The sequence below is a fragment of the Nerophis lumbriciformis genome, linkage group LG02 (genome assembly GCF_033978685.3).
Source record: "Nerophis lumbriciformis linkage group LG02, RoL_Nlum_v2.1, whole genome shotgun sequence".
NCBI lineage: Eukaryota > Metazoa > Chordata > Actinopteri > Syngnathiformes > Syngnathidae > Nerophis > Nerophis lumbriciformis.
Window position 1 is genome coordinate 10,668,980 of NC_084549.2, and position 18,863 is coordinate 10,687,842.

General features: G+C 40.9%; 1 protein-coding gene across 3 annotated transcripts in view; it reads right to left on the reverse strand.

Annotated features, from left to right (window-relative positions):
* Positions 1-18,863, reverse strand: part of dlg5a (discs, large homolog 5a (Drosophila)) — a 223,529-nt gene that overhangs the window by 81,585 nt on the left and 123,081 nt on the right. For all 3 annotated transcript variants that reach the window (XM_061936460.1, XM_061936531.1, XM_061936380.1), the window contains exons 9-13: positions 14,751-14,935; positions 14,536-14,661; positions 6,961-7,093; positions 6,769-6,896; positions 6,529-6,704 (exon numbers count right to left, since the gene is read on the reverse strand). In XM_061936460.1, the coding sequence (XP_061792444.1) occupies positions 6,529-6,704; positions 6,769-6,896; positions 6,961-7,093; positions 14,536-14,661; positions 14,751-14,935 (748 nt within the window). The remainder of the gene's footprint in view (positions 1-6,528; positions 6,705-6,768; positions 6,897-6,960; positions 7,094-14,535; positions 14,662-14,750; positions 14,936-18,863) is intronic.

Genomic DNA, 18,863 nt, shown 5'->3' on the forward strand with positions numbered 1-18,863 from the left:
TGCGCCAACACATGCACATATGGCACTTAGCCAGTGCTGCGTTTACAGCCACACAAAAAGTCGGACAACTCCAACACCACATATAAAGTGTCATTCCAGGTTGTTACACCATTGGCGTTGTTAGGCCTATTTTAGGGGGGCTCAAGCCCCCCTAAAATATTCTTAAGCCCCCCTAAATAATTTGGTGGGTTTTTTTGGGTTTTTTTTACAAATACATGCCGACACATTCATTATAAAGTGGCCCGAATATGAGTTTAAATAAATAATCATATAACCTGTTATTATTCACTCAGTTTCCCCTCACTTCATAGCGTAAGGTAGAGCGCCCCTTTAGTGTGTCGGTATCCAATCCATTCCACTTGTTCATATAGAAAATGCCCACATCACTCAAATTCCAGTCCGCATTTTCTCTGCGACCTTGCTTGCGGTCCTGCGGGTGTACGAAGCACATTATCTTCTTTTACAATGAGTGAAGCTGCACGAAACCTTGTGTGTACAATTGTAAATAATTTAGTTTTTAAGTTTTGTGTTTCTTGTAGAATCTATATAAAGTAATGTACATTAGCCTATTGTTAAAATAATGAAAAAACATCATTAAATATATTTGTTTTATTGTATTGTTACATTAATAGCTGTTGTATTATTACAGGATGGCTTGTTAAACATTTCATAGGATTTTCAGAGGGAGGAAAAACCAAGGCATTTAATATAAAATGTAAAATGAATAAATACATAAAAAGAAAAAGAAAAAAAATGGTTAAAAGCCATCGTCCCGGGGAGCATTTAATTTTGTCCTGTGCATTCTTTTTAAATAATAATAATAATAACAATGAATAATTTCTAAGTCTTTGTTAGCCGTTTGTGAAGTTTTGTGCTTGTGCGTAACGTTCGCTCGCAACCCATGCATCTCCTGGGGGCTAAGCCCCCCCTGTCCTTAAAAGCTAGTGACGCCCCTGCGTTACACTATGATTTACCAATCATATGTGTGCTTATTCTAGTGTCATTTATAAGGAATCTTAATTTATAAATATTAATCATAAAATGCTGTTAGTATATTAAATAAATACTAATAAAAATATTTTTTTTACAAACAGGAAGCTGCAGGAATGTACACATGATCCCCTGCTTACATATCATTGTGCAACATGTGAATGTTTTAATGGGAACTAAATGCAATGTCTGAAAGGGGTACAAATTATTTCCAAAGCAGGACCTCCACCCAGACAAACAATACAAGTACACAGTTCATGAAAAACAATATTTTTTGTTATTGTCATTGTAAGTGGGCCTAAACACTTATATTAGAAATGGAAATGACTGCTGTCATTTGATTATAATAATAAGAGAATGTTGTCTGTCTATCTGTGTTGGCCCTGCGATGAGGTGGTGACTTGTCCAGGGTGTACCCCGCCTTCCGCCCGAATGCTACTGAGATAGGCTCCAGCGACCCCGAAAGGGACAAGCGGTAGAAAATGGATGGAGATTGAACTTGTTATATAGTCAGGTTTGGGACAGGTGTGCTGCTGGTGGAGCCACAGTGTGCACGTCTGATGTTGCTCACATGGGCTCCGCTGAATGCTCAGGGAGTTTTTGCCTTTGCTCACACACATGAAAAATTAGAGGGAACATTGGTCCGAACCCCATTGATAAAGCAAGAAATTCCACTCATCAACCCTGATAAGGCACACCTGTGAAGTGAAAACCATTTCAGGTGACGACATCTTGAAGCTCATAGAGAGAATGCCAAGAGTGTGCAAAGCAGCAATCAGAGCAAAGGGTGGCTATTTTGAAGAAACTAGATTATAATACCGTACATGTTTTCAGTTATTTCACCTTTTTTTGTTAAGTACATAACTCTACATAGACTTAGACTTCCTTTTATTGTCATTCAAATTTGAACTTTACAGTACAGTTAAGAACATTGCATTAGCTTGTTGTAGTGCAGGATAAAAGAGCAATAAGTTGCAGATATAAATAAATAGATTACTGTACAGATAGAAGGGGAACCGGAGGGTGCGTTCTAACTATCGTGGGATCACACTCCTCAGCCTTCCCGGTAAGGTCTATTCAGTTGTACTGGAGAGGAGGCTATGCCGGATAGTCGAACCTCGGATTCAGGAGAAACAGTGTGGTTTTCGTCCTGGTCGTGGAACTGTGGACCAGATCTATACTCTCGGCAGGGTCCTTGAGGGTGCATGGGAGTTTGCCCAACCAGTCTACATGTGCTTTGTGGACTTGGAGAAGGCATTCGACCGTGTCCCTCGGTTAGTCCTGTGTGGAGTGCTCAGAGAGTACGGGGTATCGGACTGTCTGATTGTGGCGGTCCGCTCCCTGTATGATCAGTGCCAGAGCTTGGTCCGCATTGCCGGCAGTAAGTCGGACACGTTTCCAGTGAGGGTTGGACTCCGCCAAGGCTGCCCTTTGTCACCGATTCTGTTCATAACTTTCATGGACAGAATTTCTAGGCGCAGTCAAGGCGTTGAGGGGATCTGGTTTGGTGGCTGCAGGATTAGGTCTCTGCTTTTTGCAGATGATGTGGTCCTGATGGCTTCATCTGACCAGGATCTTCAGCTCTCACTGGATCGGTTCGCAGTCGAGTGTGAAGCGACTGGGATGAGAATCAGCACCTCCAAGTCCGAGTCCATGGTTCTCGCCCGGAAAAGGGTGGAGTGCCATCTCCGGGTTGGGGAGGAGATCTTGCCCCAAGTGGAGGAGTTCAAGTACCTCGGAGTCTTGTTCACGAGTGAGGGAAGAGTGGATCGTGAGATCGACAGGCGGATCGGTGCGGCGTCTTCAGTAATGCGGACGCTGTATCGATCCGTTGTGGTGAAGAAGGAGCTGAGCCGGAAGGCAGAGCTCTCAATTTACCGGTCGATCTACGTTCCCATCCTCACCTATGGTCATGAGCTTTGGGTTATGACCGAAAGGACAAGATCACGGGTACAAGCGGCCGAAATGAGTTTCCTCCGCCGGGTGGCAGGGCTCTCCCTTAGAGATAGGGTGAGAAGCTCTGCCATCCGGGGGGAGCTCAAAGTAAAGCCGCTGCTCCTCCACATCGAGAGGAGCCAGATGAGGTGGTTCGGGCATCTGGTCAGGATGCCACCCGAGCGCCTCCCTAGGGAGGTGTTTAGGGCACGTCCCACCGGTAGGAAGCCGCGGGGAAGACCCAGGACACGTTGGGAAGACTATGTCTCCCGGCTGGCCTGGGAACGCCTCGGGGTCCCACAGGAAGAGCTGGACGAAGTGGCTGGGGAGAGGGAAGTCTGGGCTTCCCTGCTTAGGCTGCTGCCCCTGCGACCCGACCTCGGATAAGCGGAAGAAGATGGATGGATGGATGGATACTGTACAGATAAATATATTGCGCTTTTGCATATGCATCCACGTTTATGGATGTATGTTATATTGTTTTTATATTCCAGCGAGTTAATGTGTTCATTCATAGTTTTGATGCCTTCAGATACAATCTACAATGTAAATAGTCATGAAAATAAAGAAAACACATTGAATGAGAAGGTGTGTCCAAACTTTTGGCCTGTACTGTACATAGAGGCTATAGAACCTTGCTGTTTTTTTTTTTTATGTACAGTTACCTTACTGTGATTTAAATGATGTGCAAAAAGATGTTGAGGCACAGTGATCTTAACTACTTGACACTTTGAAACAGATTTCACTAAAGTCGAGAATTTAAAAATACATGGGTCCGTTTTTTTTTTCCTTTTTTATATTGTGGTATTGAATAGGTGTCAAAATCATGGAATGGACAGCTGAAATTCTGCTATTGTGACAACTATTAAACATACAGTTAACAGAAGTTCGGACATTTTTAATATGATGCAAATCTAATTCTCTTCCATTTCAGCATTAGTTTGTTGTTTTTCAACGAAGAGTGAAAAAACAGAAATAGACGACAGTTAATACTATGACAGGCGTCAAACTCAAGGCTCGGGGGGCCAGATCCGGCCCGACGCGTCATTTAATGTGGCCCGCGAAAGCCTGGGAATAATGTGGATACTTCATCTTTCTTACTAAATGTTATCATTGTTTCCATTTTGACAGAAAAACATTTATGTAATACATGAAATTTCATCTGTTTTAAACTTTGATATATATACAAATATTCAATTGTTATTGGTGTGAATCTTTGAGCACATCGCCATTGGATTGTGATTCCTGTGGTGAGGATTTGAGTCGTAATCGATATTTGATTCAACATGATTCTCGATTCAAACTGATTTTTGCAGTGTATTATTTGGTATAATAAAAACACCACCTTAACCAAATAGCTTACAAGACCTATTTTTGGTTGCTGACGTATGACCCATAGTAAGCATAGAGATGGCCTAAAAATTTTTTTTTTCCAAAAATGTATGTAAAAAAAAATTAAAATTAAATTTTTGAAAATTACTAAAAAAAATCAGGATTTGAATGTGATAAAAAAAACAACTTTTTAAGCATCCCTAATTATTATATACCGTATGATAGTTTGTAAAAATAACAATAAATACTTAAATATCTGCTTGTCACCTCGACTTACGATTTCAAAGCAAGTTATCCATCAATTTGTACGTACAAAAATCAAATAACCAAATGCATAGGCCAGGGGTCGGCAACCCGCAGCTCTTAGCGCCGCCCTCGTGACTCTCTGGAGCTTTTTAAAAAATTTATGAAAAATGGAAAAAGATGAGGGGAAATTTTTTTATTTTTTGTTTTATTTTTGGTTTATGTAGGAGGACAAACATGACACAAGCCTCCCTAATTGTTACAAAGCACACTGTTTATATTAAACATGCTTCACTGATTTGAGTATTTGGCGAGCGCCGTTTTGTCCTACTAATTTTGGCGGTCCTTGAACTCACCGTAGTTTGTTTACATGTATAACTTTCTCCGACTTTCTAGGACGTGTTTTATGCCACTTCTTTTTCTGTCTCATTTTGTCCACCAAACTTTTAACGTTGTGCATGAAAGGTGAGTTTTGTTGATGTTATTGACTTGTGTGGAGTGCTAATCAGACATATTTGGTCACTGCATGACTGCAAGCTAATCGATGCTAACATGCTATTTAGGCTAGCTATATGTACATATTGCATCATTATGCCTCATTTGTAGCTATATTTGAGGTCATTTAGTTTCCTTTAAGTCCTCTTAATTCAATTTATATCTCAAGACACACTATCTGTATGTAATATGGCTTTTAATTTTTTTAATTTTTGCGGCTCCAGACACATTTGTTTTTGTGTTTTTGGTCCAATATGGCTCTTTCAACATTTTGGGTTGCCGACCCCTGGCATAGGCAATAATATAATGAGGCGATTATACTTTTATATTCTTACATTCACTGTTACAAGCGGCCCTCTGAGGGCAGCCATGACTGCCCTCGATGAAAACAAGTTCGACACCCCTGACTTAATACATATTGGTTGATAAATATCGTAATATAGCGAGTTATGTTCCTTAACATCAATATTAATCACTGCAACGCAATACAATTCTGGAAAAATACCTTGTCCGATAATGGCTTTTTTGCCGATATCCGATATTCCGATATTGTCCAACTCTTAATTACCGATTCCGATATCAACCGATACCGATATATACAGTCGTGGAATGAACACATTATTATGCCTAATTTTGTTGTGATGCCCCGCTGGATGCATTAAACAATGTAACAAGGTTTTCCAAAATAAATCAACTCAAGTTATGGGGGAAAAAAATGCCAACATGGCACTGCCATATTTATTATTGAAGTCACAAAGTGCATTATTTTTTTTAACATGCCTCAGCTTGGAATTTGGGACATGCTCTCCCTGAGAGAGCATGAGGAGGTTGAAGTGGGCGGGGTTCTTATGGGGTAGCGGGGGGTGTATATTGCAGCGTCCCGGAAGAATTAGTGCTGCAAGGGGTTCTGGGTATTTGTTCTGTTGTGTTTATGTTGTGTTACGGTGCGGATGTTCTCCCGAAATGTGTTTGTCATTCTTGTTTGGTGTGGGTTCACACATTCGTAACAGCGTTAAAGTTGTTTATACGGCCACCCTCAGTGTGACCTGTATGGCTGTTGACCAAGTATGCATGGAATTCACTTGTGTGTGAGTGTGAAAAGCTGTAGATATTATGTGATTGGGCCGGCACGCAAAGGCAGTGCCTTTAAGGGTTTATTGGCGCTCTGTACTTCTCCCTACGCCCGTGTACCGCTCCGTACAGCGGCGTTTTAAAAAGTCATACATTTTACATTTTGAAACGGATACAGATAATTTCCGATATTACATTTTAAAGCATTTATCGGCCGATAATATCGACAGTCCGATATTATCGGACATCTCTACTTAGATACGATCATTAATCAACTTGTAAACACAGAGGTGCTGCAATGAGACTTCAAAAAAAAAAAATACAAATCTGTCAATACAGTGACAGTGATAAAAGGTGGGACTTAAAAAAAGAAAATCGAGCCACAGTCGAGTGTGCAGAAGTCCCGAATACCAAAAACAGACATCACCTGGTTCCTGAAAGAATAAATGCATTGTAAAGTACCTTTATGTCCCATCAGGTTAATATGAACGGGAGTAACCAGCCGTCCGCCCAGAGACTTCCTCCTCCGTACCACCATGTTGATCAACCTGCCAACGTTCAGGACCGCCTTCATCACCTGCTTCCTGTCCTTGTTGGTCAGGTCCATGTCGTTTATCTTCAGCAACCAATCGTTTACCCTGCAAGGGAAGTGACGTCAACAAGAAGTGGCGATGAGCCGGCAATGCTGTGTTGCGCTCTCACCTTAACCTTCCATCTGCTATACTTCCTTTGTCCACCCTCGTCACAAATATCCCACAATCCCCTGGCAAATATGGATCGTTGACCCCTTCTGCGATATCGAACCCGAGCGCCTTCAAGTCCATGTCATCCTGTGAGTGTAATGTCAGTTACTGAGGAGTTGAACAAGGTGAGTACACTCAAGGCTGCTCTTACCCGGTCTTTCTCAAACTCCACCACCTCGGTCTCCCACTCCAGAGAGTCCGTGTCTATGGCCGAGTCGTGTGAACTGTGGGCCATTAGCTGACAGAACCTGGCCTCCTTCTCCAGTTGGCCCTCCATTTTCTCTCTTTTATAAAAGGTGAAAGGTTAGTCAGTGGTGCACTGCAAAAAGTCAGTGTTCAAAAACAAGAAAAAAAAAATACAAAAATGAGGGGTATTTTATTTGAACTAAGCAAAATTATCTGCCAATACAACAAGAACATTTAGCTTGTCAAGACTTTCCAAAACAAGTAAAATTAGCTAACCTCAATAAACCCAAAAATACCTTAAAATAAGTATATTCCTACTAGAGATGCGCGGTTTGCGGACACAACCGCGGAGTCCGCGGGTCAGGCGGTTGAAATTAAAAAAAAATTAGATTTTAAATAGATTCAGGCGGGTGGCAGTTAAACCAATTCGGAAATATATATACATAGTTAAATGTTGTTACCCACATACGAAAAACGAGCAGGCACCTGCAGCATGCCACAACAGAAGAAGAAAAAAAAAGAGATGGCAACGCCGGCAGCAAACATGGTACGCGACAAACTAAAAAAGGGAATATTAAAGACCAGGGGAAAAAAAGGCCAGAAAAGTTCAGCGTGGACTCGTTTTTATGAGGTTGTAAATCAGGATGATAGTAATGCTGGCTACGTTTATGTCTACGACAGTCACAAAACCGGGACATCTAACATGGTGCATCGCATTTGTGCAAAACCCGAACCTCCACAAACACCCTGAGCATGAGCAGTTTCGTCCGCCGTGATCCCAGAAGAGTGCCACAGGATGTTAAAACAAGATAGAACGCAGCTGCCTGCAGCAGTTTGAGTGGCGCGAGCGCGCTTGGAAGTGCGCTCAGCGCGGCTCCCAGATGATTGCGCACTGGTGTGCGTCTGGGCCGTGACAGCGTGGCACGCATTGAATGTCTCTGCTGCATTGGATCAGTCTCCTTTCTTTAACAGGCAAAAGCTTTATAAACTCACTAATGCCTTGCATCGTCTATATTAGATATATAACAACGGGCGGGTGGCGGAAGGCGGGCGGGTGCGGTTTTGATTAAATGTTAGTTCGGGTGGATGGCGGATGGTTGACGACTTTTGTGATGCGGTTGCGGATGAAATAATTGCCTATCCGCGCATCTCTAATTCCTACTAATAACAAGTGCACTTTTCTTGGTAGAAAAAAAAAGACATTTTTGCTCAATATGTTGAAAAATATTCTTAAATGAAGTAGATGCTAGTGCCATTATCTTGACATAATGATATGCACTCGGCATTACATTTCTTGAAACCAGCAAACTTATACTAAAAACTAATTTATTGTTCTTAATGGAAAGGCAACAAGGCAACCGCTTGTTACTCTCGGGGTCTCCTAGCCGCTCAGGCAAATCATATTGTCTAAAAATGCATTTTTCCATCGATAACATGACATCATCGCGCCAAGTGCATGCTTTTTCAGTCAATTAGTGCGCATATATACAGCCCCGACCCCCGGCCACATTTTTTTTTATTGTAATTTTGAGGAATTTATCTGAATGTGCATGAACTATTTCTGTTCAAAATTGTTTGAAATGTTAAATGTTTAAGTATTAACTGTCAGTTTACTGTACTGTGCCAACTGTACTACTATATGAGTACGTGTTTTCTATTGTTTCATTGAAAATTAAACAGCAAAGTCCATTTGGCTGTCATCTGTTTTAATTATGAGACACATTCGTATTTTTTTTTCATGCTTGAAATAAGAAACTATTACTTTAAAAAAGTAGTTCTATACTTGTGAGTGTTGATGACACAGCTTTGCAACAGTTGATATTCTCGTTTCAAGCATGTTTTACTCAATATAGGTCATAACATCTCAGCAACAAGCTGTAATATCTTACTGAGATCATTTAGGACCAAAACCCTTAAAGCAAGTAAAAGACTAACATAAAATCTGCTTAGTGAGAAGAATTATCTTATCAGACAGAAAATAAGCAAATATCACCCTTATTTGAGATATTTCATCTTACTTAGATTTCAGTTTTTGCAGTGTGGAAGAACAAGGAGAGAATTCACACGCCATCTATATTTACAGTGTGCATTACCGAGCATGTAATTATATGTTTGTTTTTTTAAAGAATGCCTTTATGTGGAAATGGGTAATACCACATTCTGCTTTTTAGTGTGGGAACTCAAATGTGTACTCACTAACCCTAAAAACACCCCTCTGATTGACACAAATCATCTTAAATACCCCAACAGGAAAGAACCAGCTTTGACTTCCTAGTCTGTCATACACTTCAGCAGCCAGCAGAGGGAGCTTTTACACGCAATATAAAACAAAAGGGAGCTGAGAAAATGAGGGAGGGTACAAAAAAAAAATCACTGCGGCGTTTCAGGATTACATTTTTAATCTAGGCATGTACAAATGAGTGAGCGCCGTGGTGTTTCTGAAGGCGCAACATTGGAGCTTACACGACCAGACACATGCGGAGTACAACAGCTTTTAAATACAAGGCAGGCAGGCAGGCTTGGAGAAGCAATATTGTGCTGTTGCTCACATGGAGGAAGATTTATTTTTCTGGGCTCCTTTGTCTGAGCCGATTCGCTTACCTACACCGCAGAAACTGAAATCTAAGTAAGATTAAATATCTCAAATAAGGGTGATATTTGCTTATTTTCTGTCTGATAAGATCATTCTTCTCACTAAGCAGATTTTTTCAGTGTTTTACTTGTTTTAAGGGTTTTGGTCCTAAATGATCTCAGTAAGATATTACAGTTTGTAGTTGAGATTTTATGACCTATATTGAGTAAAATATGCATGAAACTAGAATATCAACTGTTGCAAAGCTGTGTCATCAACACTCACAAGTATAAAACTACTTTTTTAAAGTAATAATTTCTTACTTCAAGCATGAAAAAAAAAAAAATCATGAGGCCATTTACTTAATTTAAGAATATTTTTCAACATATTGAGCAAAAAGGTGTCTTTTTTTTTTCTACCAAGAAAAGTGCACTTGTTATTAGTGAGAATATACTTATTTTAAGGTATTTTGGGGTTCATTGAGGTTAGCTACCGTATTTTTCGCACTATAAGTCGCAGTTTTTTTCTTAGTTTGGCCAAGGGTGCGACTTATACTCAGGAGCGACTTATGTGTGAAATTATTAACACATTAGCGTCAAATATCAAATAATATTATTTAGCTCATTCACGTAAGAGACTAGACGTATAAGATTTCATGGGATTTAGCGATTAGAAGTAGGGATGTCCCGATCCGATATTTGGATCGGATCGGCCACCGATATTTGCATAAAAATGCGTATCGGCAAGGCATGGGAAAAGGCCGATCCAGATCCAGTTAAAAAAAAACTCCGCTCCGTGTTTTCCAACGCACCTATTTAAATAATACATTCCACTTTTCTGCTGCTCCCTATAATTTCTGTTCCGCATTTTCCAGCACACCTTCAACACATCCACAGGCAGAGCCGGCCCAAGGCATAAGCGTACTAAGCGCTTGCTTAGGGCCCCGCGGCCACCAGGGGGCCCCCAAAAGCAATTAACAAAAAAATCTTATTTTTAATTTTTTGCATGTACGAGTCTGACTGATGATTTCTAAATGATCAAAGATATATTATTGTACAAAAACACAATTTTAGGTCAACAGAGTGCTGCTGCTGATCTAGGCTTAGTGATTCTTCCTGCCTCTCTTTAAATGTAAAGCTGCCTCTGCTGCACCTGTGACGCTTGCCGCCTGCTATGGCGTCACATTAGTGCCAAAAATCCGAGCGCATAAAAACTGTTATCGCGCGCTGATTCTCCACTTCGTGCGCGCGCGCGACACCCTTTTGCGCGCGTGTGGTGCCTTTTTGCGCGCGCGCCGTCTCGGTCTGTGTGCTGGCATGTTTCGTTTTGGCACTTTGGGGGCGGGTATGCTTAGACGGCCCCTTCTTTCTGATTGGTCAGGCGAAATGCTCAGAGCCAATCAGAAGTATAGCAGGGCGGGTCATCGTCAATATGTATCAAGATTGTTATAGGCGCAAAGTTTTCACTTCTTCTTGAACATTTGTTTTCTAATTTATGGAATTTCTTTTGATTCAGCCATAAAATTAATGAAATAATCTTTGAATTTTGTTTTTAAAATGTTAAAAATAGCCTTTTAATAATGTATTCTGAAACAGTTTAAAATAATCAGAGAACTGACTATCACTGACCCTACACAACTATGTTGCACAATTAAGTCATTTTTTTTATAGCGAAAGAGGTAATTTCAACAGGTGCAGCATCCTATGTCATATCTACATGTAATAAGATTTGTAACAAGGCAAACCGTTTGTAAATTGGTCGAAAATCGAGCAAGTTATGGTAATTTAATTGGTACATGTACTAATTAAATTACCATAACTTGCTTTGACATCAATGTAATGATTGAGGCTAGCTGTCCGAGGTAAGATGGCTACAACGTTGCTACGCTGGAGAATGATTGGTCATATGAAAAATGCTCAGAGCCAATCAGAAAGGAGGGGCTGTCTAAGCATACCTGCCCCCAAAGCGCCAAAAAAAAAATGACAGCGCGAGGAGAGATGCCAGGAGTACACAGAGAGCGCACAGACCGAGACGGCGCGCGCGCAGAAAGGCACCGCGCGCGCGCAAAAAGACACCACGCGCGCGCAAAAAGACACCACGCGCGTGCAAAAGGGTGTCGCGTGCGCACAAAGTGGAGAATCGGCACGCGATAACAGTTTTTATGCGCTTGGATTTTTGGCACTAATGTGACGCCATATCTTTCCTCTCAGATTCAGACAGGACTGAGCAGGTGATCAGAGGACCACTGTCTATTAAGGAGAACTTTTCATTCCCCAAACGGCATGATGGCCGAAGTTTTCATTATCATTATACCTACAGACAGCTAGTCAATGGGGAAAAAGTCAAGCGTAGCTGGCTGACTTATTCAAGAAGTAAAGATGCAGTCTATTGCTTTTGCTGCAAATTATTTTCCAAAAAGTCCTTAAAACTGGCAGCCGAGGGACAGCGGGATTGGGTCAACATAGGTGCACTGCTGAAACAGCATGAAAACAGTGAAGATCATTGTAGCAACATGGTGAAATGGAAGGATTTTGCCTTGCGTCTTTCAAAGGGGAAAACTATTAATGAATTTAACTTCAGTAGACTGCGCTCTCTTTGTACAAAGTAAACATTAAATATGAACAATTAACTAAAAATGTAAACTAGTAATTAAAGACTAATATGTACAAGACTGATGAGACAAGATGACACTTTTACTGTAAATACAAAGCTTTATCACTTGGACTGTTCAACCCCAGGCCACTCTTGTAGCTGAATGTTTTCTACATTTTAAGATTAGGAACCATATGTGGCACTCTGGACATCATTCGTTCATTCATTGGTATTATTTATGTTCTTAACTGGGCCACCCCCATATCTTTATAAATGACATGTCATTTGTAAAGACATGCCAGGCTGACAATAGGATAATGTAAACAACACTGCCAGAGCCGCAATGAGTTTATAGTAGGTGTGTGAATGATCAACAATCAATATTATTGGCAGAAATAGAGGGCCCCCAAAATCAAATTTTGCTTAGGGCCCCATGGAGGCTTGGGCCGGCACTGTCCACAGGTCTGTGGATTCTAACGCAGTTGCTTTTAGCTGCTGGCATTACACGACAGGCTCTTCTCACTCTTTTCTGTGTCTGAGCTTCTCACAGACAGCAAGCGCACCTTCTTACACACGTCACATACTGTCACGTCATACGTCACATACGTATACGCCCTCCCCGAGCAGAGAGGTAGCAGCATGGCTAACGTTAGCTGTGATGCTAGCGCAGCCGTGTGACCAACGTTCTCTCTAAGGTGCGCGCCTGTGCAATTGCGCAAGCACTGTTTAAACATCCTCTGCGCATAGCAATTATATGCCACGCACAAAATCAAATAAAAAAATAAGCGCATAACAATTTTCGACACACCGACACGACAGAGAAAACAGTTTTCGTCATTATTGTTCAAATATTATAACTTCTGTCGAGACGCTTATCTCCATTCGGTGCCACACGTCCACACCATCAAAATGCCGAGGCAAAAATTTCCAGATCAACACCGTATGAAAAAATTTGTGATTTTTTTAGTTGTGATTTCCTTCTCTGCATGAAAGTTTAAAAGTAGCATATATTAATGCAGTATGAAGAAGAATGTTTTAATGTAGACATGCAAGCCTTAAAAGAATATGTTGAAAATCAAGACTACATTTCCTGCAAATGGATGCATTTCTACCCTATATTTTAACTTTAGATTTATTCTCATATCAAACTCTTTTGGCTGTCTTTTTGACACTTACACCCGGCGCCCCCATCCACACCCTGGATTATAAATAATGTAAATAATTCAATGTGATTATTTTGTGTGATGACTGTATTATGATGATAGTATATATCTGATAGTATATATCTGTATCATGAAACAATTTAAGTGGACCCGACTCAAACAAGTTGAAAAACTTATTGGGGTGTTACCATTTAGTGGTCAATTGTACGGAATATGTACTTCACTGTGCAACCTACTAATAAAAGTCTCAATCAATCAATCAAAACACATAGAATCATCATACTGCTGTGATTATATGCATCAAGTGTTCATTCAAGGCTAAGGCAAAATATCGAGATATATATCGTGTATCGCAATATGGCCTTAAAATATCGCAATATTAAAAAAAGGCCATATCGCCCAGCCCTAGTTTCAATGATGCCATTTCTGTTTGTCATGTATAATTTGTCTATTTTGTGTTTATCCTTGAATAAACAGGTCAGTTTCTTGTTACCAACCATTGTGTATTATTCAAACTCCCCTAATTCAGCTGGCTAGTTGTTATCAAGAGTACTAAAACCCTTTTCAACATGATTCTGACAACTAAGTAGGCTAAATAACTTTAAACTTTAATACATGCTCGGATAGGCCAGTATCGGTCAGTATCGGTATCGGATCGGAAGTGCAAAAACAATATCGGTATCGGATCGGAAGTGCAAAAACCTGGATCGGGACATCCCTAGTGACAGATTGTTTGGTAAACGTATAGCATGTTCTATATGTTATAGTTATTTGAATGACTCTTACCATAATATGTTACGTTAACATACCAGTTGGTTATTTATGCCTCATATAACGTACACTTATTCAGCCTGTTGTTCACTATTCTTTATTTATTTTAAATTGCCTTTCAAATGTCTATTCTTGGTGTTGGCTTTTATCAAATAAATTTCCCCAAAAAATGCGACTTATACTCCAGTGCGACTTATATATGTTTTTTTCCTTCTTTATTATGCATTTTCGGCCGATGCGACTTATACTCCGGAGCGACTTATACTCCGAAAAATACGGTAATTTTACTTGTTTTGGAAAGTCTTGACAAGCCGAATTTTCTTGTTCTATTGGCAGATAATTTTGCTTAGTTCAAATAAAATACCCCTCATTTTTGTATTTGTTTTCTTGTTTTTGAACACTGACTTTTTGCAGTGTACACTTCAAAAATTGACCGACTCACTTCATCTCCTTCAGCTCTCGCAAAGAGTCGTTCTTCTGCTTCCTCATGTCGTCCAGATTCCGCAGGGCGTCTGCGAGGTCGCTGACTGCTCGGTCTCGCTCCCGACGCAGGTTGTCGCACAGCGTCCTGGGGATGGAGGAAAGGGTTGGAAAGGTGAACGCGTGTCATCCGGGAGCCTCGACAACGACAACAACAACAACTCCTCGCTCGCCCACCTGATGCTCTCCCTCTCCGCCACTATTTTGTCCCGCTCTTGGAAGGCCCAGTCCCGGCGACATTTGGCCACCTCGGTCTCCTGCGTGGCTTCTTTCAGCTCCTGGGACATGGCCTCGTACTGCTTCCTCAGCATCTCTATCTCCTTGTTGGCACGCTCCATGTCCAGCGTGGCAGAGTCTTGTTTCTGCGTGAACGCGTTAGATTAGAGGTGTGCCATATGTTGCATTCTGACATTTTAGGTGAACCACAACATCGGAAAACAGCCTTTTTTTATTTTTATTATTTGTTATCTATATTGATGTATAATGTAACAACCAGAAATATTAATAACAGAAAGAAACAACCCTTTTGTGCGAATGAGTGTAAATGGGGGAGGGAGGTTTTTTGGGTTGGTGCACTAATTGTAAGTGTATCTTGTGTTTTTTTTATGTTGATTTAATTTAAAAAAAAAAAAAAAAAAAAAAAATATATATATATATATATATATATATATATATATATATATATTATTTTTTGTGCGGCCCTGTACCAATCGATCCACGGACCGGTACCGGCCCGTGGCCCGGTGGTTGGGGACCACTGTACTATTGTGCGTGTAGCTGCTGGCTTCTAGTAGCCTGTAGCCTACCATATTCACCATTTGTAAATGACTTGGCTAAGATAAAAGAAAATACTAACCTTGTATGTTTATTGGAGTACATTTATGTTAACTTGCTGTCCAGCACAAGTACCTGAGTTTATATCAGTGATTTTAGATGCTAAATAAGACGATACTTGATTTTTTGCTGATTTTGGACAGATACCTATCTATCTATATCAGATCGGTAAACTCCTCATCATTGTCTTACTGTTTTAAACACAGTAGCACCAGATAAAAACACTCTGGGCTCTTATAAAAATCTTTGTCCATGGATGAATGAAGCCATTTCCAGCTTCAGGAGAAGCTGTCTGAAAGGCGAACGTTTGTGGAAAGCCACAAAATTAGAGGACCATAGACTCCATTTAAAAACAATTATAATGGAGCTAAATGAAATGATGAAAAGTGCTCGCTCGGCTTTCTTTTCAAATCTTATTTTGCATAATAAGAAAACCCCTAAAGTCTTATTTGACACTATTGACAATCTCCTCAGTTTCCTGTGTACGCACAGGATGACTGTAATAGATTTTGTTTTCTTTTTTGTAAACAAGGGGCAAGACATAAGGGCCAGTATTAGTCCTCCCTTGGATGGTTTATGCACTACTCCAGCCCCTGTGTGCGCATCATGGTCTTCCTTTACTCCTGTCAGCCTACAGGATGTTCAGGTTTTACTGGGCAAAATGAAACCCAGATCGAGCCCTGCAGACATTGTTCCTACTCCACTTTTCTTAAATGTTTTAGATGCTGTTGGTCCTTGGGTGGTAAAATTGATAAACCATTCGCTTCAGTCTGGCTCGATCCCCAGCTTCTTTAAGGGGGAACATTATCACCAGACCTATGTAGGCGTCAATATATACCTTGATGTTGCAGAAAAAAAGACCATATATTTTTTTAACCGATTTCCGAACTCTAAATGGGTGAATTTTGGCGAATTAAACGCCTTTCTATTATTCGCTCTCGGAGCGATGACGTCACGTTGTGACGTCACATCGGGAAGCAATCCGCCATTTTCTCAAACACCGAGTCAAATCAGCTCTGTTATTTTCCGTTTTTTTCGACTGTTTTCCGTACCTTGGAGACATCATGCCTCGTCGGTGTGTTGTCGGAGGGTGTAACAACACGAACAGGGACGGATTCAAGTTGCACCAGTGGCCCAAAGATGCGAAAGTGGCAAGAAATTGGACGTTTGTTCCGCACACTTTACCGACGAAAGCTATGCTACGACAGAGATGGCAAGAATGTGTGGATATCCTGCGACACTCAAAGCAGATGCATTTCCAACGATAAAGTCAAAGAAATCAGCCGCCAGACCCCCATTGAATCTGCCGGAGTGTGTGAGCAATTCAGGGACAAAGGACCTCGGTAGCACGGCAAGCAATGGCGGCAGTTTGTTCCCGCAGACGAGCGAGCTAAACCCCCTGGATGTCTTGGCTCACACCGTCCCTTATGCCACCGAAGATGATCAAGAGAAGAATATCGACCCTAGCTTCCCTGGCCTGCTGACATCAACTCCAAAACTGGACAGATCAGCTTTCAGGAAAAGAGAGCGGATGAGGGTATGTCTACAGAATATATTAATTGATGAAAATTGGGCTGTCTGCACTCTCAAAGTGCATGTTGTTGCCAAATGTATTTCATATGCTGTAAACCTAGTTCATAGTTGTTAGTTTCCTTTAATGCCAAACAAACACATACCAATCGTTGGTTAGAAGGCGATCGCCGAATACGTCCTCGCTTTCTCCCGTGTCGCTGGCTGTCGTGTCGTTTTCGTCGATTTCGCTTGCATACGGTTCAAACCGATATGGCTCAATAGCTTCAGTTTCTTCTTCAATTTCGTTTTTGCTACCTGCCTCCACACTACAACCATCCGTTTCAATACATGCGTAATCTGTTGAATTGCTTAAGCCGCTGAAATCCGAGCTAATGTCGCTATAGCTTGCTGTTCTATGCGCCATGTTTGTTTGTGTTGGCATCACTATGTGACGTCACAGGAAAATGGACGGGTGTATATAACGATGGTTAAAATCAGGCATTTTGAAGCTTTTTTTTTTTTAGGGACATTGCGTGATGGGTAAAATTTTAAAAAAAAACTTCGAAAAATAAAATAAGCCACTGGGAACTGATTTTTAATGGTTTTAACCCTTCTGAAATTGTGATAATGTTCCCCTTTAAACATGCTCTGGTGAATCCCATCCTTAAAAAACCGAATCTTGATCCGGTGGAGCCTATAGATAACCGGCCCATATCAAAACTTCCCTTCATGTCAAAAATCATTGAAAAAGTGGTAGATAAGCAACTAACCTCATTTTTGGAACAGCATGATTTTTACGATAAATACCAATCTGGCTTTAGGTCATTTCACTCCACCGATACTGCGCTTTTGAAAGTTTCCAGTGATGTGATGATTGCCGCTGACTCTGGTCGCTACACAGTTTTGGTTTTACTCGATATGACATCTGTCTTTGACACTGTGGATCACAGTATACTGGTAGATCGCCTCAAATCTGAGATGGGGTTTTCTGGTGCAGTTCTCCAGTGGTTTACCGTATTTTTCGGACTATAAGTCGCATTTTTTTTCATAGTTTGGCCGGTGCAACTTATATATGTTTTTTTTCCTTCTTTATTATGCATTTTCGGCAGGTGCGACTTATACTCCGGTGCGACTTATACTCCGAAAAATACGGTACTTCTTATATAAAGGGGATAACTTTTAATGATGTAATGTCCAATGTGTCCAACCTGTCATGTGGTGTGGCCCAGGGTTCTGTTCTGGGGCCTGTTTTATTTTTGTTGTATCTGAGGCCGCTTGGGAGGCTGATCAGTAGTTTTAAAAATGTTTCCTATTGTTTCTATGCAGATGATATTCAACTGTTATGCTCCTTCAATGATTCAGAGTTTCACTTTTTATCTGAGTTTTTGGAGTGCGTATCCTCTATTAAAAACTGGTTGTCCTCAAATATCCTCCAGATAAATTCAAACAAAACGGAAACTCTGATAATTGCTCCCGATAAAAAGATCCCCCTGATCAAGAACTCCCTTGGTGCATCTGTTAAAAGCAGCCTCAGAAACCTTGGGGTTGTGTTTGATCAGTCAATGTCTTTGGAGGGTCACTGCCGTCAACTGTTTTTATCATTTCAGAAATAATTCTAAAGTGAGAAATTTGCTGTCAAAATTGGATCTCGAAATGATCATTCATTCATTTCGTCTCGCATTGACTATTGCAATTCTCTTTTCACTCTCTTAAACAAGTCAACGATAAAGAGACTTCAGACTGTACAAAATGCGGCTGCCAGACTTTTGGCCGGTGCACCCAGAACAGCCCGTACCACCCCCGTTTTATCCAGTCTTCATTGACTTCCAGTTAAATTCCGCATTGAGTTTAAGATTTTAGTCCTGACATTCCGTGCGTTGCAAGGTGGGGCCCCTCAGTACATCACTGATTTGCTATGCCCCTACTCTTCAGGGCGCAGCCTCC